The sequence below is a fragment of the Rattus norvegicus genome, chromosome 9 (genome assembly GCF_021556685.1).
Source record: "Rattus norvegicus strain SHRSP/BbbUtx chromosome 9, alternate assembly SHRSP_T2T, whole genome shotgun sequence".
In the NCBI taxonomy this organism is placed as follows: Eukaryota; Metazoa; Chordata; class Mammalia; order Rodentia; family Muridae; genus Rattus; species Rattus norvegicus.
Window position 1 is genome coordinate 81,805,639 of NC_141542.1, and position 26,383 is coordinate 81,832,021.

Consider the following 26,383-nt stretch of genomic DNA (forward strand, 5'->3'; position numbering starts at 1 on the left):
CCAGATTTTCTTTATCCACTCTTCAGTTGAGGAACGTCTAGGTTGTTTCTGGCTATTATGAATAAAGCGTCTATGAGCAAGTGTCTTTATGACAGGATAGAGCATCCTGTGGGTAGATGCCCAAGAGTACTATAGCTGGGTCTTGAGGTAAATTGATTCCCAGTTTTCTGAGGAACTGCCAGATTGATCTCCATAGTAGATGTAAAAGTTCGCATTCCCACCAGAAGTGGATAGGGCTTCCTCTTGTTCCACATCCTCACCAGCATGTGCTGTTGGGCATTTCATCTAAGATCCCTCCCTTTTGAGTCCTGAGAGTCTCTCACCTCCCAGCTTCTGTAAGGCAAAGGACATAGTCAATAAGACAAATTGGCATCCTACAGATTGGGAAAAAAATCTTCACTAACCCCACATCTGATAGAGGGCTAATATCCAAAATATATAAAGAACTCAAGAAGATAACCTCCAAAAAACCAAACAGCCCAATCAAAAAATGGGGTGTAGAACTAAACAGAGAATTCACAGTAGAGGAATCTCCAGTGGCCAAGAAGCACTCAAAGACATGCTCAAAGTCCTTAGTCATCAGGGAAATGCAAGTCAAAACGACCCTGAGTTTCCATTCCACCTCACACCAGTCAGAATGGCTAAGATCTGAAACTCAGGGGACAGCACATGTTGGCAAGGACGTGGAGAAAGAGGAACACTCTTCCATTGCTAGTGGGCGTGCAAACTGGTACAACCACTCTGAAAATCAATCTGGAGGTTCCTCAGAAAATTAGAAATAGAGCTACCTGAATACCCAGCTGTACCACTCTTGGGCATATACCCAAAAAGCCAGAAGCTGGAAACAACCCAGATGTTCCACAACAGAAGAATGGATACAGAAAATGTGGTTCATTTATACAATGGACTACTATTCACCTATTAAGAACGAGGACATCATGAATTTTGCAGGTAAATGGATGGAACTAGAAAATATTCCGAGTAAGGTAACTCAGACCCAAAAGAACATGCATAGTATGTAATCACTAATAAGTAGGTATTAGCCAAAAAAGTGCAGAACACCTAGGATATAATCCACAGAACTCAAGAAAGTTAACAAGCAGAATGGCCCCAGTGAGGATGTTTCAATCCCACTTGGGAGGGAGAAGAAATCACAGGAGGAAGAGGGAGGGAGGTACTTGGGTAGGAGAGTGAATGGGGAGGGAAAAAGGAGAACATGATCAAGTATGGGGGAAGGGACAAAGAGACAGGAGAGATGCCCTGAGGGCCAGCAGAATGAATGGAAATATGCAATTTTGGGGGGTGGGAGATGGGAGGACCCTCCAGAAAGTTCCCTGACTCTTTCTCAGTCTGTCATTTGTATAAAGGAAGGTTTCTGATTTCTCTCTCTCTCTCTCTCTCTTCTCTCTCTCTCTCTCTCTCTCTCTCTCTCTCTCTGTGTGTGTGTGTGTGTGTGTGTGTGTGTGTGTATATGTATGTATGTATGTATAATCTTGTATCCATTTACTTTGCTGAAATTATTAGCTGTAGGAGTTTCTCATTGGAATTTTTAGGGTCACTTATGTATACTGTTATATTGTCTGCATAAGGATACTTTGACTTTTTTGTTTCCATCCTGTATCTCCCTGACCTCTTACAGTTGTCTTAGTGCTCTAGCTAAGACTTCAAAACTATGTTGCGTAGATGTGGAAAGAATGCACAACCTTGTGTTATTTATTCTTATTTAATGAAATTGCTTCATGTTTCTCTTTATTGAATTTGATGTTTGCTATATAGGATTGTTAGAGATTGTCTTTATTATGTTTAGGTATGTTCCTTGTGTCCCTAATCTCTTCAGGACTTTTATCATGAAGGGGTGTTGGATTTGGTCAAAGGCCTTTTCTGTATTTAATGAGATAATCATGTAGTGTTTTTCTTTCAGTTTGTTTATATCGTGGACTACATTTACTGATTTTTGTGTATTGGACCTTCCCTGCTTCTCTGGGATGAAATCTATGTGATCATGGTGGATGATGTTTGTGATAGGTTCTTAGATTTGGTTTGCAAGTATTTTAATGAGTATTTTTGCATCTATGTTAGTGAGGGAAATTGGGTCTTTTATTTGCTTTCTTTGTTGGGTCTTTGTGTGGTTTGGGTATCAGGGTAAGTATGGCCTCATAAAATGAATTGGGCAATAGGACCCCCGTTGAAGGAATCAGAGAAAGAACTGGAAGAGCTTGAAGGGGCTCGAGACTCCATATGTACAACAATGCCAAGCAACCAGAGCTTCCAGGGACTAAGCCACTACCTAAAGAATATACATGGACTGACCCTGGACTCTGACCCCATAGGTAGCAATGAATATCCTATAAGAGCACCAGTGGAAGGGGAAGCCCTGGGTCCTGCTAAGACTGAACCCCCAGTGAACTAGACTGGTGGGGGGAGGGCGGCAATGGGGGGAGGGTTGGGAGGGGAACACCCATAAGGAAGGGGAGCGGGGAGGGGGATGTTTGCCCGGATACCGGGAAAGGGAATAACACTTGAAATGTATATAAGAAATACTCAAGTTAATAATAAAAAAAAAAGGTAAATAAAAATTAGAGTATTTAAACAAAAAAAATGAATTGGGCAGTGTTCCTTGTGTGTCTTTTTTTTTTTTGTGGAATAATTTGAGGAATATTGGCGTTAACTTTTGTTTGTTTGAAAGTCTGGTAGAATTCTGTGCTAAAATTGTCTGCCCTGAGCTTTTTTTTTTTGCTTGGGAGACTTAATAGTGTTTCTATTTCCCTAGGGGTTATAAGTCTGTTGAAATTGCTCATCTGATTTTGATTTAACTTAGTAAGTGATGCCTATGGAGAAAATTATCCATTTCTTTTAGATTTTCAATTTGGTGTACAGGTTTCTTTCTTCTTTTATTATTTATTCCTTGTTGTTGTGAGATAGGGTTTCTCTGTGTAGCCCTGGCTATCCTCTAACTCACTCTGTAGACCAGGCTGGCATTGAACTGTCTGCCACTGCCTCCCTAGTGTTAGTTTTAAAGGCATGCACCACTGCCAGCTGGTGAGTACAGGTTTTTGAAATATGACCTGATGATTCTTTGGATTTCCTTGGTGTCTGTTCCTGTTTTTGTTTTTGTTTTTGTTAATTTTGATATTTTTTCTTCATCTTTTAGTTTGGATTAAGGGTTTATCTTGTTGATTTTTTTTCCCCGTTAGTTTCATTGATTTTTTTCAGTTCTTTTCTTTGTTTATATTTTATTGACTTCTACCCTGAGTTTGATTATTTTTTGCCATCTACTCCTTGGGTGTGATTACTTCTTTCTGTTTTAGAGCTTCCAGGTGTGCTGTTAAGTTGCTGTTATTAGGAGATCTCTCCACTTGTGTTGGCACTTAGTGTTATGAACTTGTCTCTTAGCACCTTTTTCATTGTGCCCCATAAATTTGGGTATGCTGTGTATTTATTTTCACTCAATTGTAGAAAATCTGAAATTTATTTCTTTATTTCTGTCTTGACCCATTTTTTTTTCTCATTCAGTAGAAAGTTCAGTTTCCATAAGTTTGCAGACTTTGTGTTTCTGTTGTTACTGATTTCTACCCGGGTGGTCTTGAACTCTCAGAGATCTACATGCCTCTGCCTCCTGAGTGCTGGTACTACAGGCGTGCACCATCACACTCAGCTATTATGGCGGACTAATAATAAGCATTATGTTTTAGAACTTGAGTTGTATTTGTTAAGGTATAATAGGATATTAGGAAATTGGAGGTAGGGTTTGTCAGAGGGTTATTAGTTCTGACTCCCAGAAAAGATACTCTTGTAGGTTACAGAATGGAAAAGAAAATTCATAATCATATAAATTTAGAAATTGCTTTTATTGTGCTAGGTGGAGCAGGCTATTTGTTTCTTGACAGTCTAAAATCTTCGCCGATGTTGCATATTGTGTTCTTCGTGCTTGTTATTCAGACACATGTACACACATGCTGCTGCTGCTGCTGCTGCTGCTGCTGCTGCTGCTGCTGCTGCTGCCGCCGCCTTTTGTCCCCACATGTTGTTGCTAGTTTTGAGCCACTGGATCCTAAATGTGTTTGTCATGTACTTTCTCACTGAGCTACATCTTCAGCAAATTACAAATTATTAGGATCTGAAAATCTTTCAAAATAAAATTTATCAGAGGGTGGACTTTTCCTAAAACTTTTAAGTAAAATGTATAGTTGAGAACTATGATTAAATTTTTTTGTTGCATTCAAATTTGTTATAGACTTATTTGTGAATGAAAAATTATAGACTGAATATTGATATTAACAGTCAGGCTGTCATGATTGTTTCAATATGTCAGAATCCTGAATTGTACCAGGTTTTGTATTTCTGATTTATCTTACTTAGGAAAGGGAATTCTTGAAGAATTATGTTCAACGAATAGTTGATGTTCGACCCACATTGGTTCTCGTTGAGAAAACAGTGTCTCGGATTGCTCAAGACATGTTACTGGAACATGGCATTACTCTGGTCATTAATGTAAAGTCAGTGAGTGTCTATTTTTACTCATTTACACAATCATGACTTTTAAATGAAGGTGCATGTATGGTAGGTTTGTAGCAATATTTTTATTTGATGTAGCATTTATGTTGAAGTGAGACCCAGGTGTGGTAGTTACATTATTAAGACTGTAGATTCACACTGGAAGACAGTGTAACTATGTTTACATAAACTAACTTTTGGGTGTTTATGAGACCAAAGGTGGAAGGGACATTACCCATCAGAAGTCCTTATTGGTGCTTCATTCTATAAAACAGAGGCCACTTTCAAGGAAACTGATTTTTATTTTTTGTTTTCCCTTAGTGCCTTATACTAAGACATGCTATCCAAATGCTCTTTTAACAAAGGATAATAACAACATAAAGTAAGAATAAAAATAATGTATCTCACATTGTACTTCTGGCAGGTCTGGAACTCAGTTATTAAACCAGGCTGACCTCAAACTTGCACTGCTCCTCCTGCCCCTGCGTCCTAAGTGTTAAGAGTTATACAAGTGGGCCACCATGCCACACCCATTTTGGATAAGAGTACCATGAGCATGGTTTGTTTTGAGGCCACACATTGATTATTTAGCAGGTAAATCTGGTCATGCAATTTATTAAAATTAAAAAAATTGATTGTAAACATTATTTTGTTTAATACTTCATGTACATCTTTCTCCAGGGTATTGAGATTTTTACTCATAGCTAATTTAATTCTGTAATACAATGTTTTTCTATTTTGTAGCAAGTTTTAGAAAGAATCAGTCGAATGACCCAAGGAGATTTAGTGGTGTCCATGGACCAGCTGCTCACCAAACCCCACCTGGGCACTTGCCACAAGTTTTATATGCAGCTCTTTCAGTTGCCTAACGGTGAGTCATCTGAAGCTCACATTCACTCAGTTGGGGACTCAAGCAGGAGTGAATCATCTCCTAGTTAAGGATAGCTTTGTTTACTAAGGAAGGGTTAATATCCATAAGCACTGGTTAAGAGGGAGACATTCAAGGTGGTTTTGTTGTTTTATGGATTTTCTTTTTTGTGGGTAGTAAATTCTATTTGGTCCTCTAAATTGTCATCTGAGTCTCTTAATTTTTATTTATTTATTTGTAGAACAAACCAAAACACTGATGTTTTTTGAAGGCTGTGCACAGCACCTCGGCTGCACAATCAAGCTCAGAGGAGGCTCTGATTATGAGCTGGCTCGAGTTAAGGAGATCCTAATATTTATGATCTGTGTAGCTTATCATTCTCAGCTAGAAATCTCCTTTCTCATGGATGAGTTTGCTATGCCTCCAACGTTAACACAAAGCCCTTCGTTCCATTTTCTGGCTGAGGGAAGAGGGGAAGAGGGAGCTTCTCAGGAGCAGGTCAGTGGCAGCTCCCTTCCCCAGGATCCTGAGTGCCCCTTTGATGCCCTGTCTTCTGATGATAGCACTTTGTTGGAATCAAGGACTGTGCCTGAGAAGGGTGAGCTGGACAATAAAAGTGTCCCACAGGCTGTTGCCTCCTTGAAGCATCAAGATTACACCACCCCCACTTGCCCAGCAGGTATCCCCTGTGCTCTCTTTGCACTGGTACCCGAGTCATTGTTGCCTCTCCATATGGATCAACAGGATGCTGTAGGAGATGAACAGCCAGAGACATCACAGCAAACGGTTGAGCAACAGGACCCCAAAAGCCAGATGAGAGCTTTTAGAGACCCTCTACAGGATGACACTGGAATGTATGTTACTGAGGAAGTCACCTCCTCTGAAGATAAACGAAAGACTTACTCCTTGACATTTAAACAGGAATTAAAAGACGTCATCCTCTGTATCTCTCCAGTTATTACATTCCGTGAACCTTTCCTTTTAACTGAAAAGGGGATGAGGTGCTCAACTCGAGATTACTTTCCAGAGCAGATTTACTGGTCTCCTCTTCTCAATAAAGAGGTGAAGGAAATGGAGAGCAGGAGGAAGAAACAGCTGCTCAGGGATCTCTCTGGACTTCAGAGCATGAATGGCAATGTTCAGACCAAGTCCATACAAGTCTTACCTTCACATGAGCTAGTGAGCACCAGGATCGCTGAACATCTGGGGGACAGCCAGAGCTTGGGTAGAATGCTAGCTGACTATCGAGCTAGAGGAGGAAGAATTCAGTCAAAACATTTGGACCCTTTTGTCCATTCAAAAGATACATCATGTACTTCAGGGAGCAAATCAGGAAACAAAACTGAGAGTGATGAAGAGAGGGGATTGATTCCAAGTGATGTCTTATGGCCAACAAAGGTAAGATGTCACTCTTTACTGGGTAATATAGAATTTTTTTGTGTTGAAAAATTACTGAGGCAAGATTTAAAAAAAATGACAAATTACATGCAGGCTTATTAAATATTTACTCTTCTGTTTATTTCTCTTCTTGAATCGGATGGCTTATATATGAAGTAAAAAGTAGACTCATAAGGCAACAAAACTGGGAGTTTGGATTTTAATATGCACTTGTAGTAAAGTAGGAAGGGCCTGAACTAAGGAAAAGTGTGCAGTTGTTTGAAGTTTCTGCCTGAATTGCTTACATGTGATAATGATGTAGCGCCTGACTCTTTCAGTGCTTTAAGATAGAGCTTGTTTTCATTTTAATTTTTTTCCTTCCTTCCTTCCTTCCTTCCTTCCTTCCTTCCTTCCTTCCTTCCTTCCTTCCTCCCTCCCTCCCTCCCTCCCTCCCTCCCTCCCTCCCTTCCTTCCTTCCTTCCTTCCCTCCTTCCTTCCTTCCTTCCTTCCGTTGTTGTTGCTGTGATCAAATACCCTGACAAACAGTCAGTTTATGAAAGAGTTTATTTAGCTTGTAATTATAGGTTTACAGCCCATCAGTAAGGGCAAATAAAGGTAGCAGGAACTTGAAGTAACTTAAGATACCACAATCATAGTAATGAGCAAAGAAAAAGAAATACATAAATACTGCCTGCTTGCTTGTACTCAGGTTTATTTCTCAGTACTTAAACAGTCCAGGATCTTTTGCTATGGAATGGTGCCACCCACAGTGGACTGGGTCTTCTCACATTTTAACTTAAGACAATCACTCAGATATGTCCATCTTCCAACCCAGTGTAGCTAATCCTTCATTGAGACTCTCTTCCTAGTGTTAAGGTGACAAAGCTAATCTCCACAGGTTTTATTATGTGATCCTGGCTGATCTTGAGTTCATAATATTGCCTGTACTTCCTTAGTGTTAGGAGTATAGCTCTGCACCATTACGGCTAGTTTTATTGTTTTGATAATATTGTGAGAGATGGAAATTTCATATTGGATATGGACTTGTTTCAAGACTATATATATATATATATATATATTTCTTATATATAAGAATATATCTAAGACTAAAAATTATATATTGTTATTTAACTATATCTGTTTAGATAGAAATTAAAGATGTTTAAGATTTACTTGTGGTGTGTACATTACTAATATTGAAACTTATGAAGAAATCTTTCGTTAGATGTAATGCAGTTCTGTAATTAAAAAAAAAAAATCTAGTTTCATTGTTAGTTAAGGAAGTGCTAAATGGTGGTGCTAGACAATTGTTTGTGAGACTCACATACCGAACCATAGTGGGAGTCAAGAAATTTTGAATGCTTTTGTATAAATGTATAGAAAGTGATAAGGATGTTCACATGTACTCTTATTTTACATGCACATTTGTACACCTTTGACTCAGGATTCCAACTTCTCTCTTCTTGAATGATTTAAATATACCTGTGTGAGGATGCTTGCTTGTAAGACTATATGTACAAGAGTGCATAGTGGAGTCTGGCAGAGGTCATTCACTTCACAACAGACAAGAAGCAGGATAAGATACAGCCTTCAGGGAGACTCCTCCCCACATTATAGTTTCTAGAACATCTAACATAGCATCCCAGTTGAGGAATAAACTTTAAATGCAGGATTCTTGGGCATGGGCATCATTCATATTCAACCCATATCAGAGGATAGGCTGGTCCCATATATGATCTGTATAGAACCCGCGGTAACTTCTGGACTACTAAAAAGCATGTCTCGGAATTAATTCCATGAATGATTTTTTAAAAATACAACAAGTTTTGCTATATCAGAATGAAACACTATGGATGGATGTATTTTAGCATGTCCTCTAAAAAAGCAAGTTATATTAATTCATTTTATAGCATATCTCATTTCAGTGAAAGCAATCACCTTTGTATATGTATATGTGTATTAACATGCTTGATTGTGCATGTATGTATATTTGAACAGTGTGAATAAACAAGGAACTGTTTTTCTTTGAAATAGGGTTTCTTGTAGGCTGGCATCAAACTCAAGATCTAGTTGAGGAAGACATTAAACTCTTGAACCTCTAGATTCTACCTCCCAGGTGCTGGGATTTCATGCATGTGCCACCATGTTGGTCTGAGTGGCTATTTAGCTTTGCAAACTACATACATAGTTTGATAGGTGGAGTGGCATCTAAGGAGGAGGAACTTTACCGTATGTTCCTTTACTACTTGAGTTTTAACAGGGAACAGGAAAAGCACAGGTGAAAAATATCTTAGAATTTAGATCTCTAGGTACCATGGATTGATACCATATCCATCTGTCAGGTGATATCGTTTCATAGGAATATATTTTAACTAATTCGTTCTTCCAAAATATAATACAATTTTGAAAGAATGGAATGTTTATGTTAAGAAACAAACTTCTTAGTTTTCTTCCCCTTTCAAACCCAGTGTTGGGTATAACCAGAGGCCTCATTTATGTTACACTCCAACTTTACCTTAGAGTTCTGAAATAGTCTGTGTTTAATACCCAGCTGCTCTTATAGTTAGCCTTTTGTAAGCCCTCATAAGCCTCCAGCAGTGATAATAGACGGCTTTATTAACAGAGTGAAAGGCATTCTGCGTCAGTGAATTGCTAGGAGCTGTGCTCCGACTCAGGTGCTCACCTGTTGCTTGTTCTGCAGGTGGACTGTCTGAATCCTGCTAACCACCAGAGGCTCTGCGTGCTCTTCAGCAGTTCTTCTGCCCAGTCCAGCAATGCGCCCAGTGCTTGTGTCAGCCCTTGGTAGGATGCCTGTCTACACTGTTGCACCAAGAGTGGAATTCCAGCAACATAAAAAATAATGCCTGCCATTAGTTATGACACATTGATGGTCACATGTGAATTGAAAGGATATTTAAACTTACGTAGTAACTGCAAATTTTTTGTTCATGGATAAATAGTTGTACTTTAAGTAAGAATGAAAAAACTTTGAGAGAGGAAAGAAAAATGTGTATATTATAGAACTTACAAAATTGACCCACAAAAGCTGGTTTTTGAAACCCAAAATCTACATTTTGACTATAATATGTACAACTTTAGGCAAGTTTTCCTTTTGCATAAATTTTATAAAAACAGTCATCCTTTTATCTTACTGTTTGTAGTTTTGTCACTGACTATACTACCAGACGAGCCTTTTATTTTGTGTGTTCTTCTTGCAAATGTCTAAGTAAATTTAGAGACAAACTCATAATGTTGTAATATTTCTAGTGATAGTCATGAAGACCTTACATGCTTGTCTTAGATTTTTGTTGTTATGTTAAAAAAATTATCTGCAAAAGCAACTTAAGGAGAAAGGGTTATTTGGCTGATAGTTCAAGGGTACAGTGGGTCACGGCAGGAAGTTCCAGAAGCTGGAGAGGAAGTAACTGATCATAGCAGTCAACATTCAGGAGAGAGCATGGAATGCATGCCTCACTTTCACTTCCTTTCTCACTGCTGTTTGTTTTGGGTAGTGCTGCCTTCATAATAAAACATTTATTTCATATATATATATATATTTCTAGAAACTTGTGTAGTTCTAGGACAACTTAAGCATGACTTTCTGAAAGTTTGTAGGGTTTTTCCCCTTAGAAATTAATGGACTCCTTAGGTAATATTAAGGATACAGATTTCAACAAGCATACACGCAGAGTCTCTTAGGAGTTAGCTCTTATCAAGAGTGAGAGCTGTTTTCCATACCTAGTGACTAGAGAGCAGAAGGAAACTGTCTTTTTTTTCCTCCCCAATGTTGATGGGGATTGAAACTAAAAGATGATTTTACCTTTTCCTAATGCAAATCAGTTTTATTAAATTTATTTTATAGTTTATGCATTCTCATTAAATGATTTTTTTTCGGATACTAATGGATTCGATACTGTAGTGTGGCCATTCTACACTTATTTGACAGGATGAGGTAAAACCTGTTTCACAGCACTGTTAGATGTGTTTTTCTTGTACTTGATCGTAAGCATATTTAACAATTAGAGTATGGTCTTGGTGGTAATGTTGCCATATTTCTAAGAAATCATCTCTTCTTTTAGGATTGTAACAATGGAGTTTTATGGAAAGAATGACCTTACACTGGGAATATTTTTAGAAAGATACTGTTTCAGGTAAAAGCTGATTTCTTCCCTTTTTCTTTTTCTTTTCTTTTCTTTTCTTTTCTTTTCTTTGCTTTTCTCCCTCTCTCTCTCTCTCTCTCTCTCTCTCTCTCTCTCTCTCTCTCTCTCTCTCTCTCTTTGAGAAAGTGTCTCTCTCTATAGACCTGGCTGGCCTGGAACTAGCTCTGTAAACTAGGCTGGTCTGGAACTCACGGAGATCTACCTCCCAAGTGCTGGATTAATTATTATGCATCTTTGAAGTCCAGAATTTCAAGCTAAACATTTTGAGTTGTGTATCAAGTATTGTTGATAGTTCTCATTTTTACACTATGTGTCAGAGTGTATCTTTACAATGACATTGGTGTTTCCAGTTAAGTTTTACAGCATGGCATGAGCGACTTAATGTTATCATGCAGGGAGTATAGTCCTTAGAAATGTCTGGGTTTTACTGTTGTTTGAAACTGGGCACTCGAAGGTCTTATGACAAATGGGAACTGTCACCATGCTTCAGTTTAAGACAGTTCAGAGCAGTGTGCATCCTGTACAGATTGTACGTTCTTTGTCTTTACTCTCGAGCTGCTGCTGTGCGTTCTTGGTTGTGCCATGATCATTCAGTACTTGCTGTGTGGACTCTGTTTCATATTTAATGTGAGAAAGATTCTCTTGTTCATCCCAGGTCTTCTTACCAGTGTCCTAGCATGTTCTGTGATACCCCCATGGTTCATCACATTCGACGCTTTGTTCATGGCCAAGGCTGTGTACAGATAATCCTGAAGGAGTTGGATTCTCCAGTGCCTGGATATCAACATACAATTCTCACATATTCCTGGTGCAGAATCTGCAAACAAGTATGTGCTGCTACTGACTTCCTGTGACATATTTCCTGTGACATTTCTTTCTGTCTGTATACTTCTGTAGGGGATGTATAGTTAGTAGGATTTTGAACTTAGTTATTTGTCATTGTGATCTTCACATAGCCTTCTTATGCTTAACCTAATATATTTTAAAACTTCACCGAAGGAATATAGGTCATTACATATAATATGCATGCCTTGTCCAAGAAATATATTGAAATTATATTTTGATAACTTATGTATGTCAATTTAGACAATTCTTTCTGTATTCTAGGTACTATTTTTCACCTTAGGAATAGAAGGAGAGTGGAATGGCTTGTAGAAGAGGAAATAGACTTAGATAGCAGTAACTACAGTGTATTAAGCTATTGACCTAACAAATCTGAGTCTATATCAACAACCATTATGAAAAAAATGTAGATGAGGCTTTGTTCAAAATGAGTTTATATTTGTTTTTATAATCAATCTTAGAAAAATGACCTGGGCATGTATCTTCTAACTCTGAAAAAATTATTTGATGTCATTATTGTGATCGTTTTTTATTTGCTTATTTTTTATTCAATGGGTTCAATCCATCTTTGGAGAAGTGGCATAAGTTTAGGCTTATGATTTATTTATTTATATACTTTTATTTATTTATATATTTATGTAATTTTATGTGTTTATGTGTGTAGCTAACTCTGTGTATATACATGAGTAGGCTAAAGGAGGGCTATAGATCCCCTGGACTAGAGTTAGAGGTGGTTGTTAGGTGGAGTATTCTTAACTGCTGAGCTATCTCTCCAGTACCAGTGTGTGTGTGTGTGTGGCTTAAATTTGCTTTTATTTTTGTTTGTTTGTTTGTTTGTTTTTCGGAGCTGAGGACTGAACCCAGGGCCTTGCGCTTGCTAGGCAAGTGCTCTACCACTGAGCTAAATCCCCAACCCCGCTTTTATTTTTATATACTTGAATGTTTGTCCGCATGTATGTTTGTGTACCATATGTGTGCTTAGTGCCCAAGAAGGTCAGAAAAGGGTTTTGAATCCCCTGAAACTGTAGTTACAAATGGTTGTGAGACACCGTGTAGATGCTTGGATCAAACCCTGGGCCCTCTGGAGTAAAGCTAATACTCTTTAACTGCTGAGTCATCTCTTCAGTTCCTATAACATTTTAAATATACACTGTTCAGATTTAAGTGAATATGTATTAAAATCGTCTTCATTATTATCTTGATGTATTTTGAAGTGAGATTGGAAAGCATTTATGAGAATTGTACATAAGTGTGTTTGTTCATATAGCACTTGAAAATGGTGACACTAGTTTTCTTTATGAGCTGGGGGCTTATTGGTCCAGAGTGATTTTCAGTAATCAAATTCTTCCATACTTTCTTGTGTGTGTTAGTGGCTACAAGGCTACACATGCTTTACCATTAGGCTCAGTCCCAGCCTTGTCCTCATACCCATAGGCCTCTTGATCTTGGTCCCATGAGACAACTTGTTGTGAGCGCTAGAGATTAATGCTTCTCAACTGTTCTAATGCTTGTGACCTTTAATGCAGTTCCTCATATTGTGATTACCCCACCCATTAAGTTATTTTCATTGCTACTTCATAGCAACATTAACAATTTACCATTATTAGGTATTATAATATAAACATCTGTGTTTTTCAATGGTCTTAGGTGACTGCAAAGGTAACACAACTTACCAGTTGAGAACCACTGCTGTGTATCGACTGTTAAATTAAATGAATAGTTAAATTTTAGTCTGTTTAACGTGTTTTGGTTTATGCATTTAAGATTTAAAAAAAAAAGTATGGGGTTATGCTAGAAAGGAAAAGCATTATACACACAATAAAAGCTTCTAGCTTAGGAAAATGTAATGTTGAATTTTGTAAGCCACAGTAGAGTGGGCATAGGGTACAACAAAGTAATTTAATACAAATGGGCAGTAAATATGCAAATAAAATTTATTCATTAATGTAGTTGAAGCACAAATGAAGCCAAATATAAATGAAATAAGAAAATGCCTTAAAAAAAGAAATAACATTTCAAAGATGAGTAACTTGTAGGGTTGGTAGGAAAATGAGAGAGTTGGTATTTTCAGTTACTGTTGTTGAGAGTGTGTGCAAATGAATGCACCCAATTTGGAAGGAAGTATGGTAAGACCATTGCCCTTTGATCGGTCATTCATTGCCCACCATTACTGATTTTATTCTAAGGGCATAGTTTATATCTGTTTCTGAGTGTGCTGATAAGAAAGAACTGTCTCTCTGAAATGCCAGTCAGTGGAAACCAGGTAAGTCTGTGCACCTGTGGCCATTTAGAAAGCTGTAGAGAAGGAAATCCAGCAGTGTACAGGGAGATTGACGGTGCCTGGGGTTACTGCAGCTGCTCTTCTCTCATCCTCTTAGTCAAATCCAGCTTAAAGAGTTTATTCTTTTCCTAGGTTTTTCACTCCCCTCAGTCAGAATATGTTGTTTGTCTTGAAAAATAGAGATAGGTCTTTTAAATGTGAGATCTTGAGTCTGTACTTTATTACTTCCCTGCCCCCTCCCCCCAAACCTCAGGTAACACCAGTTGTTGCTCTTTCAAATGAATCCTGGTCGATGTCATTTGCAAAATACCTTGAACTTCGATTTTATGGCCACCAGTACACTCGCAGAGCCAATGCTGAGCCCTGCGGTCACTCCATCCACCATGATTATCACCAGTATTTCTCTTATAATCAGATGGTGGCATCTTTCAGGTAAGAAGGCAAAGGGATTATGTGTATTATCACATTCCCTATAGAGAGAACATTGCCACTGTTGAATTTGGACATATATGTCCTCCCCTGTCTCTAAGCTTGCAAATGCAGAGGGCTCTACTTTAAGAGCTTTTAGTGTTAGTGTTAGTTTATTCCAAGAACTAGGTAGTATTTCTGTTCCATCATGAGCAAGGGTAATGATCTTGTATGTTTCACCCATGGAGCTGTCAACTAATGGGAATCATGGAACACTGGTTGATTTTTCTGCTTCCCGGATCACTCTTGGCGATTGTTTTGGCATCTGAAAGTCTGAGAACTTTGCTGAGATATTAGTTACCACAAAGGTCCTAAGATACTTCTAACAAAGCGAAAATTCCAAGTTAAGGAATGAGTACTGATCATTGCAGCATCAAACGTGAGACTGCCTTAAGCTCTGTCCTCAGAAACTACTCAGACCAATACTTCACTGCCCTAAGCATTGCGGCTGTGGCTAAGCCTCTTTTGTTTTAGCAGGAGGTTTTCACAGTAGCCCTGGGCAGACTCCCTTAGCCTCACTCCCGAAGCCGGCTCTCAGCTCTGTTCAGCAGTCAAGAGTGACCCTGTTACAGGAAAATCAGCCATTCTCTACTGTGCTCTAGAAATCCCAAAGGTATCTGGTCTGCCAAGCAGAGGCCAGAATCCATTCTCTGGCCGACAAACCCTTACAAGCTCTGGTTGCCCAAGGCCTGTGTTATCACCTTGTACTGCTCATAGTCACTCTGTTGAGGTCTCACTGACACTGGCCTTTCCTCTACTGTGCCAGGTAGGTGCCTACCTGGGAACTTTGCACTTACCCTTCCTTCTCGCAGGTGCTTGCTCCTCAGACACCTACCTGTTGTTTCTTTACCTACCAGAGCTCTCGATTTAGACCTTACCTGTCAAGTAACCCATGCTTCATTTGTCATTATTTTTTTCCACAGAGCTCTGATAAAGATACTTAAATATTTATATTTTATTTATTAGCCACATTTCATTATTCCTAAGTTATGAGGGCAGGAATTTTGGTGCTGTATTCTAGGCACTTAAAACCGTATCTCATACATTATACTAATGAAGTATTTGTGAATTGGAACTTATTTTCTTTTTAAAGCAAGGGCTTTTAACCTGAAATATAGGATGTAGGTTGGTCGGATGTAGCATTTACTAGTCTATACGTCAGATGGAAGGAAGACGCATGAAAACCCCAGTAGCTGGGACTTAATAAGTACCGTTTCAACTTTACTTAAGTCTCTTCAGATCCATAGCAAAAGTTTGCATTAAAGTCATTGCTGTTTTTATAGCAGATGGCCCCTCAGAGTGATAAGTAACAGCATTACAGTGCAAAGGTAAAACGAAATCCTCCCAGTATTGGGAGAGAGATTTCTAGTGGTTTGAAAGTTAGTTTTTTTTGTCTTTATGAAACTCAATTTTTTAGAAAACATTATTTTCTCCTATGCTCATTAGAATTTAATTGATCATTTGCATACATATGTACGTTCTCTGTATACATTATTAAAATAGTTTTTATGTTCGCCTGTTACTGTTTTTTTCCTCAGTTACTCTCCTATTCGGCTTCTTGAAGTGTGTGTTCCACTGCCAAAAATATTCATTAAGCGCCAAGCCCCGCTGAAGGTGTCTCTTCTTCAGGACCTCAAGGACTTCTTTCAGAAGTAGGTGTTCGTTGCTTTGGTCATCCATTTTCTCTTGGTCGTGTTTGTAATCCATGGCGATTTAGTATCAGGCTAACTCTTCTTTTGAAATATGAGTGATTTTCCTTTTCTAATTATAGTTAGTGTGTGCTCAGTGTTGAAAAAGAAAAGTTCAAGTAATGTAGGAGAAAACCTCTAAAACATAACTGACAACTTAAAATTTCAAGTAAATCCTTTGACACCTTGCTTTGCTTTGCAAAATTCCATGATATTTGATGACGATTCAGTTCATATAAAATGCCATTCCCCCCAATTTCTATGAAATAGTTTGGTTTCAGCTCCTCCTAACTTGTGCTTTTTCCATCACATTAAGGGTTTCACAGGTGTACCTAGCTGTTGATGAAAGACTTGCGTCCTTGAAAACAGATACATTTAGCAAAACCAGAGAGGAAAAGATGGAGGATATCTTTGCACAAAAGGAGGTAATTGTTTCTTTTATAGAAAATCTGGGAGCTGCTTTTTCCTAGAATCCCCTCTGTCTGTCTGGTGTCTCAGCTTAGCAAACTTGGATCTGTTGCCTTCCAGATGGAGGAGGGTGAGTTTAAGAGCTGGACTGAGAAGATGCAGGCGCGGCTCATGTCCTCGTGTGTGGACACCCCGCAGCAACTGCAGTCCGTTCTCGAGTCACTCATTGCCAAGAAGCAAAGCCTCTGTGAGGCGCTCCAAGCGTGGAACAGCAGGTCGGGCTTTGTCAGTCTTCTGTCCGCAGCACTGCCAAACTTGTTCTACCACAGTATTTCAGAATTTATTTCCTGTTTCTGGGGAGCAAACCAAGGCAATGCATTTGCTACTTGGCTAAATCCCTAATCCCAGTTTTTAAATTTAAATGTCCTTATTGATTATAGATGCTCCATTTTCTTAGTTATAAAGGTTTTGTTTTTTGTTTTTGTTTTTGTTTTTTGTTTTTTTTTTGGCCTTCGTCTGTTCATTCGTTAAAACACATTGCAGCCTTTACATAGTTTGTTAGAATAAGAGGAAATAGCCCTTGTTGCTGTTTCAGACGGCTGTGCTACTACGTGAGATGGACTAGATCAGTGTGCTGTGAATCTTTGGCTGTCGTAATAATTTAGTGATGGCTGTGTACAACTTTAAAGTCCATTACAAGAAAAAGTTTATAAGTATAATTTAAGGTACTGAGAACAAAACCATTTCCTATTTGCCTGTGGCTATAGGTTACAGGACCTCTTCCAGCAGGAAAAAGGTAGGAAGAGGCCTTCGGTTCCTCCCAGTCCTGGAAGACTGAGACAAGGAGAAGAGAGCAAGGTAATAGAGTATAGCACTGTCTTTGTTGTTTCATTGATGGGAATGTAGTTAATGCCATTCTAACACTTAGGAGTATTGGTTTAATACACAAAGTTTTTTAACATGTGTGAATTTTCAGGGACCTATGATCTGGATAACTTTTATATTTTAATTCCAATTAAAATAGTATGTTATAATGTATCTATTTGAATATTTGTAAAAAGGCTTCTCTACCTAAGACATGATAGAAAATATAACAGAGGAAGAGCTCTGGATTCTGAGTATATAGTAGAGTTTTCAGTCTTTATTTTTCTTCCATTTAAAAAATATAGTTATTTACTTTTATGAGCATGAGTGCTGTTGCCTACATTGTATGTATGTACACCTTGTATGTACCTAGTGTGAGACCCTTTTGAGTATAGTCTGTAGGCATGAACTTGAAGATACCTTACCACCCAATAGATGATCTGCTTTTGGGAAGTAGAAAATTGACTTGAAATCCTGTTGCATGGCCTTTTGATAAATTGTTTCTAGTGCTTTTTTTGGTTTAGGATTTTTCTGTGTTACATGGCATGCATTTGTGAACAGGCTATAGTTAATATCTCATGAAACATTTGCCTGCTTAAAAAGAAACTGATAGAAGATAGATAGACTCTTAAGGATTTAGTGTCTATTAGAAGACTATAGAAAACCTTAAAAGAAAATAGAATTTTGGTGATAGAGTGGGTAATAATGGTGGGTTATTTATGTAAGATACAAATAAAGATCTCTGTGGTATGGTAATCTTTACTGAATAAGAAATTACTCCTAACTAAATTCTCTGTGGGGCTTGTAGTACTTCTAATATATGTTGTCCATGGGTGATGGGTGAGCGGATCTAAGAAGGTTCAGTGGATGGATTGTAAGAGATGAGCAGGCTTACTTGACAAGTCTTCCTAGATGTGCCCATGCCAAGGTGTGAGCTACTATTTATAGCAATATTCTCAAAGTATGGGTCCATGTTTGCTAGTTTCTTTATAAACTGCATATCTGTTTGAAGCCAGGATTGGTGGTGTAATAATACCTCAGAGTAAATACAGAATCTAGCTGTCTTACAGCTAGCCAGCCTTTGAAGATATTCCTGAAAATGTAAAACAGTGATACTCTTCATTAGTGCTTTTTTTTAAATTTTGGAAAATAGCTTTCTCTTTAGGTAGTTCTTATATGTATATTTATGTAAATAAATTACATCATTTTAAGTGAACCAGTAGATGCCATTTAAGAATGTACGTACTCAGGTTTAATTAAAGTGGCAAGAGCCACTTTAAATTATCAAAAGGTAATATTTTAGTGGAAGAAGGTCCTAATTTCAAAAATTTCAAGATTCAAAATACTTTTAAAATATGATTTTTAAAAATGCATCCTAAGAACGGCATATTTATTATTTCTCTATAGATAAGTGCAATGGACACATCTCCAAGGAATATTTCTCCAGGACTTCACAACGGAGAAAAAGGTTGGTCTTCAGCATGGTGACTTCTCCCTATTGTCTTTAAGGAGGTTTTTGCTCTGCAACTGCTTTTAACTGCTAATGTGAGCATTATTCTCTAATACACTTGTCCATAGTCATTTTCCTCCTTATAGAACATTTATAATTTTTACTGGTCTGAGACTCTTATACAGTGTGCTATAAGAACATAAACTAGGACGTAAGAAATGCATACAATATATTGAGGGCTGCCAGTAGGAAAAGAACAAAACCTGACATTAGCTTTCTCTTTTGCTTATGCCAGTCAACCTCCCTATTCTATTGCAAGGTCCATTTAGCATGCTTAACTTATATTTTACATCTTTAATTATGTTTTAGATTTAAGATTTCTTTCTTCAATAACTTGGTGACATCTTGGAACTAGGGAAAATTACATAGGATGGCTACTGCAAAGAAATAACCATTTAAAAAATATTTTTCTATAATAGTTATAACAATGACTTTTATCTTTTAGGATGAGCATGTAAGTTTCCCCATAGTGTTTTAATTCAATTCTCTGTTAATGTTTAGGTAGACAATGGAGCATTGTTGGGTAGAAGTCAGAGTTGGTTGATGTGGTTTTGACACCAAGATTTGGTTGTGGTTAAATCAGATAGTGTTTCTGGATTTTTGTGTCAATTTCTATGACATGAGTTACATATATGACCTAGATAATTTTTGAAGAGGTGAATTTCTATTTTAACAAATAGAAATAAATGACTTTGCATATTATGAGTATTAATTAGGTGACATGGACTATTTGTTATAATGATTCATTTAAGATCGTGTGTTTCTTTAGAGGATCGCTTCTTGACAACCCTGTCCAGTCAGAGCTCCACGAGCTCCACCCATCTCCAGCTGCCCACTCCTCCTGAGGCCCTGGCTGAGCAGTTAGTGGGAGGGCCTTCTGACCTGGACACAGCCAGTGGCTCTGAAGGTAAGGCGTGGGCCACGTTTTACTCGACTGCATTGAATCCAAGACTGAGATTATTCCTTGCTTTATACATGCCTCTAAAAAAGAAAAACATGGCTAATCCTTTGACATAATGCTTTCTTATTCTTTAGAATTGTTTATTTTATTTGTGGTTAAAGTACAGTTTTAAGGGACTGAAAAGATGGCTCCGTGGTTTTGAGCACCTGCAGCTCCTGCAGAGGACTGGGTTTGATTTCCGGAATCCACACGTCAGCTAGCAACTGTTTGTAATTCTTCCACAGAGAATTTGACTTGCTCTTCTGACACCTCTCCTTGGATACCAGCCAAGCATGTGTTGTACATATAAACATGCAGGCAGAACACTCACACACATAAATAAATAATAAAGTCTTCAAAAAGTACCTTTTTAAACAAAGCCTTTCTATTTTGTCCTTTCTTCTATTAGTAGTACTATTTGACATGCATCACTTTGTGTATGTTGTTCTAGTAAGACAATATTATTCAATATTATCTACCTTTTAGGGGGCATCTTTCTTAAGGTACATAAAGTGTATTATTTTTGCTTTGCAAGGTGAAAGAAATTTCTACCGTTTTTTTAAACAAACCTTTACATTTACATACTTTCTCTCTTTCCTTGCTTTCTTGTTAAGCAATAACTACTTTAAACTTTGGGTGACTTTACCATTGCAGCTAAGCTCTAGTGTAATAGAGTGTACACTCCTCAGTTGGAGTAACAGTGCTGGGATAGCTCACACATGCTCAGACAGTAATTCCCTCACGGATCCTGTGGTGGGAAGAGAGTGCTGACACAGGTTGATCTCCTCAGGTGTGAAGACTTGCACACATCTTTCTGAATCAGTGATTTCACTCTTGGCCATTTCATGTCCTAAGAGTGACCAGAAAATGGAAGCTGTAATTTATATCTGTCTATATTCTGAAGAGAAAATGAAATAAAACAGACACTTCTACTCTTTGTTTTTCCTGAATGTTAATGTATAAGTAGAATATGTTTTGTTCTAGATGTATTTGATGGGCATTTGCTGGGATCCACAGACAGCCAGGTGAAGGAAAAGTCAACCATGAAAGCCATCTTTGCTAATTTGCTTCCAGGAAACAGCTATAATCCCATTCCATTTCCTTTGTAAGTATTTCAGAACCAAGTGGCATTTATTCCCTACTTATTTAGATCAGTTTATCTGCAAATATGTTTGTCTAAATCTACATCATTCTAGTAAAAGAGATGGCTTTTGGCATGTAATTTTTAGAATGTTTTATCATATCATAGAGAATGGAAGAAGAAAACATTAATATTGTTTAGTACATAAAGGTACTAGTTATGAAAACAGATACACAACATATATGCATCTATGTAAAGATAAGTGCTATACCCATTGATCTTTTACAAAACTCATTTAAAGATTTTGCTTGTGTGTTTGTGTCTGAGAGAAGTTATGTGTGAGGGGTGGGGTGTGTGTGTGTGTGTGTGTGTGTGTGTGTGTGTGTGTGTGTGTTTGTAGATGCAAATAAGTACCTATGTGCAGAGGCCAGAGAAATATGTTAGGTGTTCGGTCATGTCACTTTCTACTTTCTACCTTTTTCTTTTCACTGAACCCATAGCTAGGGTACCCAGCAAATTGGTGATCCTCTTGTCTCTGTCTCCCTTAGTACTGGGTCACAGACATGTATGGTCATGTCTGGCCTTTTACACGGGTGCTAGTGACTTGAGCCATCTCTTTCATCCACATTCATTTATCTCTAAACGGCATATTGCTGGGTGTATATGAGTGTACTCAATGTAACAGAATACTGATAAAGAGCAAAATGGCCCGTGCATGTTCATATTTTTTTATGCCGTATTCACTCAGACTGGAAAGAAGTACATAATGGTTGTAAAAGCTAGTTTTTCTACTGGTTGACCTGGCTGGCCAGATTCTGCCTTTGTTATGGTGGTACAAGTGTATCCAATTCATTTGTTTTTATTCCATAGTAATTAAATTTTTTTTTTAAATTAACTTGAGTATTTCTTATATACATTTCGAGTGTTATTCCCTTTCCCGGTTTCCGGGCAAACATCCCCCTCCCCCCTCCCCTTCCTTATGGGTGTTCCCCTCCCAACCCTCCCCCCATTGCCGCCCTCCCCCCATAGACTAGTTCACTGGGGGTTCAGTCTTAGCAGGACCCAGGGCTTCCCCTTCCACTGGTGCTCTTACTAGGATATTCATTGCTACCTATGGGGTCAGAGTCCAGGGTCAGTCCATGTATAGTCTTTAGGTAGGGGCTTAGTCCCTGGAAGCTCTGGTTGCTTGGCATTGTTGTACTTTTGGGGTCTCGAGCCCCTTCAAGCTCTTCCAGTTCTTTCTCTGATTCCTTCAATAGGGGACCTATTCTCAGTTCAGTGGTTTGCTGCTGGCATTCGCCTCTGTATTTGCTGTATTCTGGCTGTGTCTCTCAGGAGCGATCTACATCCGGCTCCTGTCGGTCTGCACTTCTTTGCTTCATCCATCTTGTCTAATTGGGTGGCTGTATATGTATGGGCCACATGTGGGGCAGGATCTGAATGGGTGTTCCTTCAGTCTCTGTTTTAATCTTTGCCTCTCCCTTCCCTGCCAAGGGTATTCTTTTTCCTCATTTAAAGAAGGAGTGAAGCATTCACATTTTGATCATCCGTCTTGAGTTTCCTTTGTTCTAGGGATCTAGGGTAATTCAAGCATTTGGGCTAATAGCCACTTATCAATGAGTGCATACCATGTATGTCTTTCTGTGATTGGGTTAGCTCACTCAGGATGATATTTTCCAGTTCCAACCATTTGCCTACGAATTTCATAAACTCGTTGTTTTTGATAGCTGAGTAATATTCCATTGTGTAGATGTACCACATTTTCCGTATCCATTCCTCTGTTGAAGGGCATCTGGGTTCTTTCCAGTTTCTGGCTATTATAAATAAGGCTGCGATGAACATAGTGGAGCACGTGTCTCTTTTATATGTTGAGGCATCTTTTGGGTATATGCCCAAGAGAGGTATAGCTGGATCCTCAGGCAGTTCAATGTCCAATTTTCTGAGGAACCTCCAGACTGATTTCCAGAATGGTTTTATCAGTCTGCAACCCCACCAACAATGGAGGAGTGTTCCTCTTTCTCCACATCCTCGCCAGCATCTGCTGTCACCTGAGTTTTTGATCTTAGCCAATCGCACTGGTGTGAGGTGAAATCTCAGGGTTGTTTTGATTTGCATTTCCCTTATGACTAAAGATGTTGAACATTTCTTTAGGTGTTTCTCAGCCATTCGGCATTCCTCAGCTGTGAATTCTTTGTTTAGCTCTGAACCCCATTTTTAATAGGGTTATTTGTTTCCCTGCGGTCTAACTTCTTGAGTTCTTTGTATATTTTGGATATAAGGCCTCTATCTGTTGTAGGATTGGTAAAGATCTTTTCCCAATCTGTTGGTTGCCGTTTTGTCCTAACCACAGTGTCCTTTGCCTTACAGAAGCTTTGCAGTTTTATGAGATCCCATTTGTCGATTCTTGATCTTAGAGCATAAGCCATTGGTGTTTTGTTCAGGAAATTTTTTCCAGTGCCCATGTGTTCCAGATGCTTCCCTAGTTTTTCTTCTATTAGTTTGAGTGTGTCTGGTTTGATGTGGAGGTCCTTGATCCACTTGGACTTAAGCTTTGTACAGGGTGATAAGCATGGATCGATCTGCATTCTTCTACATGTTGCCCTCCAGTTGAACCAGCACCATTTGCTGAAAATGCTATCTTTTTTCCATTGGATGGTTTTGGCTCCTTTGTCAAAAATCAAGTGACCATAGGTGTGTGGGTTCATTTCTGGGTCTTCAATTCTATTCCATTGGTCTATCTGTCTGTCTCTGTACCAATACCATGCAGTTTTTATCACTATTGCTCTGTAATACTGCTTCAGTTCAGGGATAGTGATTCCCCCTGAAGTCCTTTTATTGTTGAGGATAGCTTTAGCTATCCTGGGTTTTTTGTTATTCCAGATGAATTTGCAAATTGTTCTGTCTAACTCTTTGAAGAATTGGATTGGTATTTTGATGGGGATTGCATTGAATCTGTAGATCGCTTTTGGTAAAATGGCCATTTTTACTATATTAATCCTGCCAATCCATGAGCATGGGAGATCTTTCCATCTTCTGAGGTCTTCTTCAATTTTTTTCTTCAGAGTCTTGAAGTTCTTATTGTACAAATCTTTTACTTGCTTGGTTAAAGTCACACCGAGGTACTTTATATTATTTGGGTCTATTATGAAGGGTGTCGTTTCCCTAATTTCTTTCTCGGCTTGATTCTCTTTTGTATAGAGGAAGGCAACTGATTTATTTGAGTTAATTTTATACCCAGCCACTTTGCTGAAGTTGTTTATCAGCTTTAGTAGTTCTCTGGTGGAACTTTTGGGATCACTTAAATATACTATCATGTCATCTGCAAATAGTGATATTTTGACCTCTTCTTTTCCGATCTGTATCCCTTTGATCTCCTTTTGTTGTCTGATTGCTCTGGCTAGAACTTCAAGAACTATATTGAATAAGTAGGGAGAGAGTGGGCAGCCTTGTCTAGTCCCTGATTTTAGTGGGATTGCTTCAAGTTTCTCTCCATTTAGTTTAATGTTAGCAACTGGTTTGCTGTATATGGCTTTTACTATGTTTAGGTATGGGCCTTGAATTCCTATTCTTTCCAGGACTTTTATCATGAAGGGGTGTTGAATTTTGTCAAATGCTTTCTCAGCATCTAATGAAATGATCATGTGGTTCTGTTCTTTCAGTTTGTTTATATAATGGATCACGTTGATGGTTTTCCGTATATTAAACCATCCCTGCATGCCTGGGATGAAGCCTACTTGATCATGGTGGATGATTGTTTTGATGTGCTCTTGAATTCGGTTTGCCAGAATTTTATTGAGTATTTTTGCGTCGATATTCATAAGGGAAATTGGTCTGAAGTTCTCTTTCTTTGTTGTGTCTTTGTGTGGTTTAGGTATAAGAGTAATTGTGGCTTCGTAGAAGGAATTCGGTAGGGCTCCATCTGTTTCAATTTTGTGGAATAGTTTGGATAATATTGGTATGAGGTCTTCTATGAAGGTTTGATAGAATTCTGCACTAAACCCGTCTGGACCTGGGCTCTTTTTGGTTGGGAGACCTTTAATGACTGCTTCTATTTCCTTAGGAGTTATGGGGTTGTTTAACTGGTTTATCTGTTCCTGATTTAACTTCGATACCTGGTATCTGTCTAGGAAATTGTCCATTTCCTGACGATTTTCAAGTTTTGTTGAATATAGGTTTTTATAGTAAGATCTGATGATTTTTTGAATTTCCTCCGAATCTGTAGTTATGTCTCCCTTTTCATTTCTGATTTTGTTAATTTGGACGCACTCTCTGTGTCCTCTCGTTAGTCTGGCTAAGGGTTTATCTATCTTGTTGATTTTCTCAAAGAACCAACTTTTGGTTCTGTTGATTCTTTCTATGGTCCTTTTTGTTTCTACTTGGTTGATTTCAGCTCTGAGTTTGATTATTTCCTGCCTTCTACTCCTCCTGGGTGTATTTGCTTCTTTTTGTTCTAGAGCTTTTAGGTGTGCTGTCAAGCTGCTGACATATGCTCTTTCCTGTTTCTTTCTGCAGGCACTCAGCGCTATGAGTTTTCCTCTTAGCACAGCTTTCATTGTGTCCCATAAGTTTGAGTATGTTGTATCTTCATTTTCATTAAATTCTAAAAAGTTTTTAATTTCTTTCTTTATTTCTTCCTTGACCAGGTTATCATTGAGTAGAGCATTGTTCAATTTCCACGTATATGTGGGCATTCTTCCCTTATTGTTATTGAAGACCAGTTTTAGGCCGTGGTGGTCCGATAGCACGCATGGGATTATTTCTATCTTTCTGTACCTGTTGAGGCCCGTTTTTTGACCAATTATATGGTCAATTTTGGAGAAAGTACCATGAGGAGCTGAGAAGAAGGTATATCCTTTTGCTTTAGGATAGAATGTTCTATAGATATCCGTTAAGTCCATTTGGCTCATGACTTCTCTTAGTCTGTCTACATCACTGTTTAATTTCTGTTTCCATGATCTGTCCATTGATGAGAGTGGTGTGTTGAAATCTCCCACTATTATTGTGTGAGGTGCAATGTGTGTTTTGAGCTTTAGTAAGGTTTCTTTTACGTATGTAGGTGCCCTTGTATTTGGGGCATAGATATTTAGGATTGAGAGTTCATCTTGGTGGATTTTTCCTTTGATGAATATGAAGTGTCCTTCCTTATCTTTTTTGATGACTTTTAGTTGGAAATTGATTTTATTTGATATTAGAATGGCTACTCCAGCTTGCTTCTTCTGACCATTTGCTTGGAAAGTTGTTTTCCAGCCTTTCACTCTGAGGTAGTGTCTGTCTTTGTCTCTGAGGTGTGTTTCCTGTAGGCAGCAGAATGCAGGGTCCTCGTTGCGCATCCAGTTTGTTAATCTATGTCTTTTTATTGGGGAGTTGAGGCCATTGATATTGAGAGATATTAAGGAATAGT

The 26,383-nt window shown here is 38.3% G+C and overlaps 1 protein-coding gene across 18 annotated transcripts in view; it reads left to right on the top strand.

Moving 5' to 3' along the window:
• Pikfyve (phosphoinositide kinase, FYVE-type zinc finger containing) overlaps window positions 1-26,383 on the top strand; it is a 94,106-nt gene that overhangs the window by 49,753 nt on the left and 17,970 nt on the right. For 17 of the 18 annotated variants that reach the window (NM_001427277.1, XM_087566252.1, XM_087566261.1 and 14 more), the window contains 14 exon segments: window positions 4,360-4,500; window positions 5,239-5,365; window positions 5,604-6,760; window positions 9,441-9,541; window positions 10,819-10,890; window positions 11,555-11,726; window positions 14,277-14,455; window positions 16,030-16,143; window positions 16,496-16,604; window positions 16,708-16,862; window positions 17,355-17,445; window positions 18,859-18,919; window positions 19,731-19,868; window positions 20,886-21,006. In NM_001427277.1, coding sequence (NP_001414206.1) covers window positions 4,360-4,500; window positions 5,239-5,365; window positions 5,604-6,760; window positions 9,441-9,541; window positions 10,819-10,890; window positions 11,555-11,726; window positions 14,277-14,455; window positions 16,030-16,143; window positions 16,496-16,604; window positions 16,708-16,862; window positions 17,355-17,445; window positions 18,859-18,919; window positions 19,731-19,868; window positions 20,886-21,006 — 2,738 coding nt within the window. 18 annotated transcript variants of the gene reach the window in all.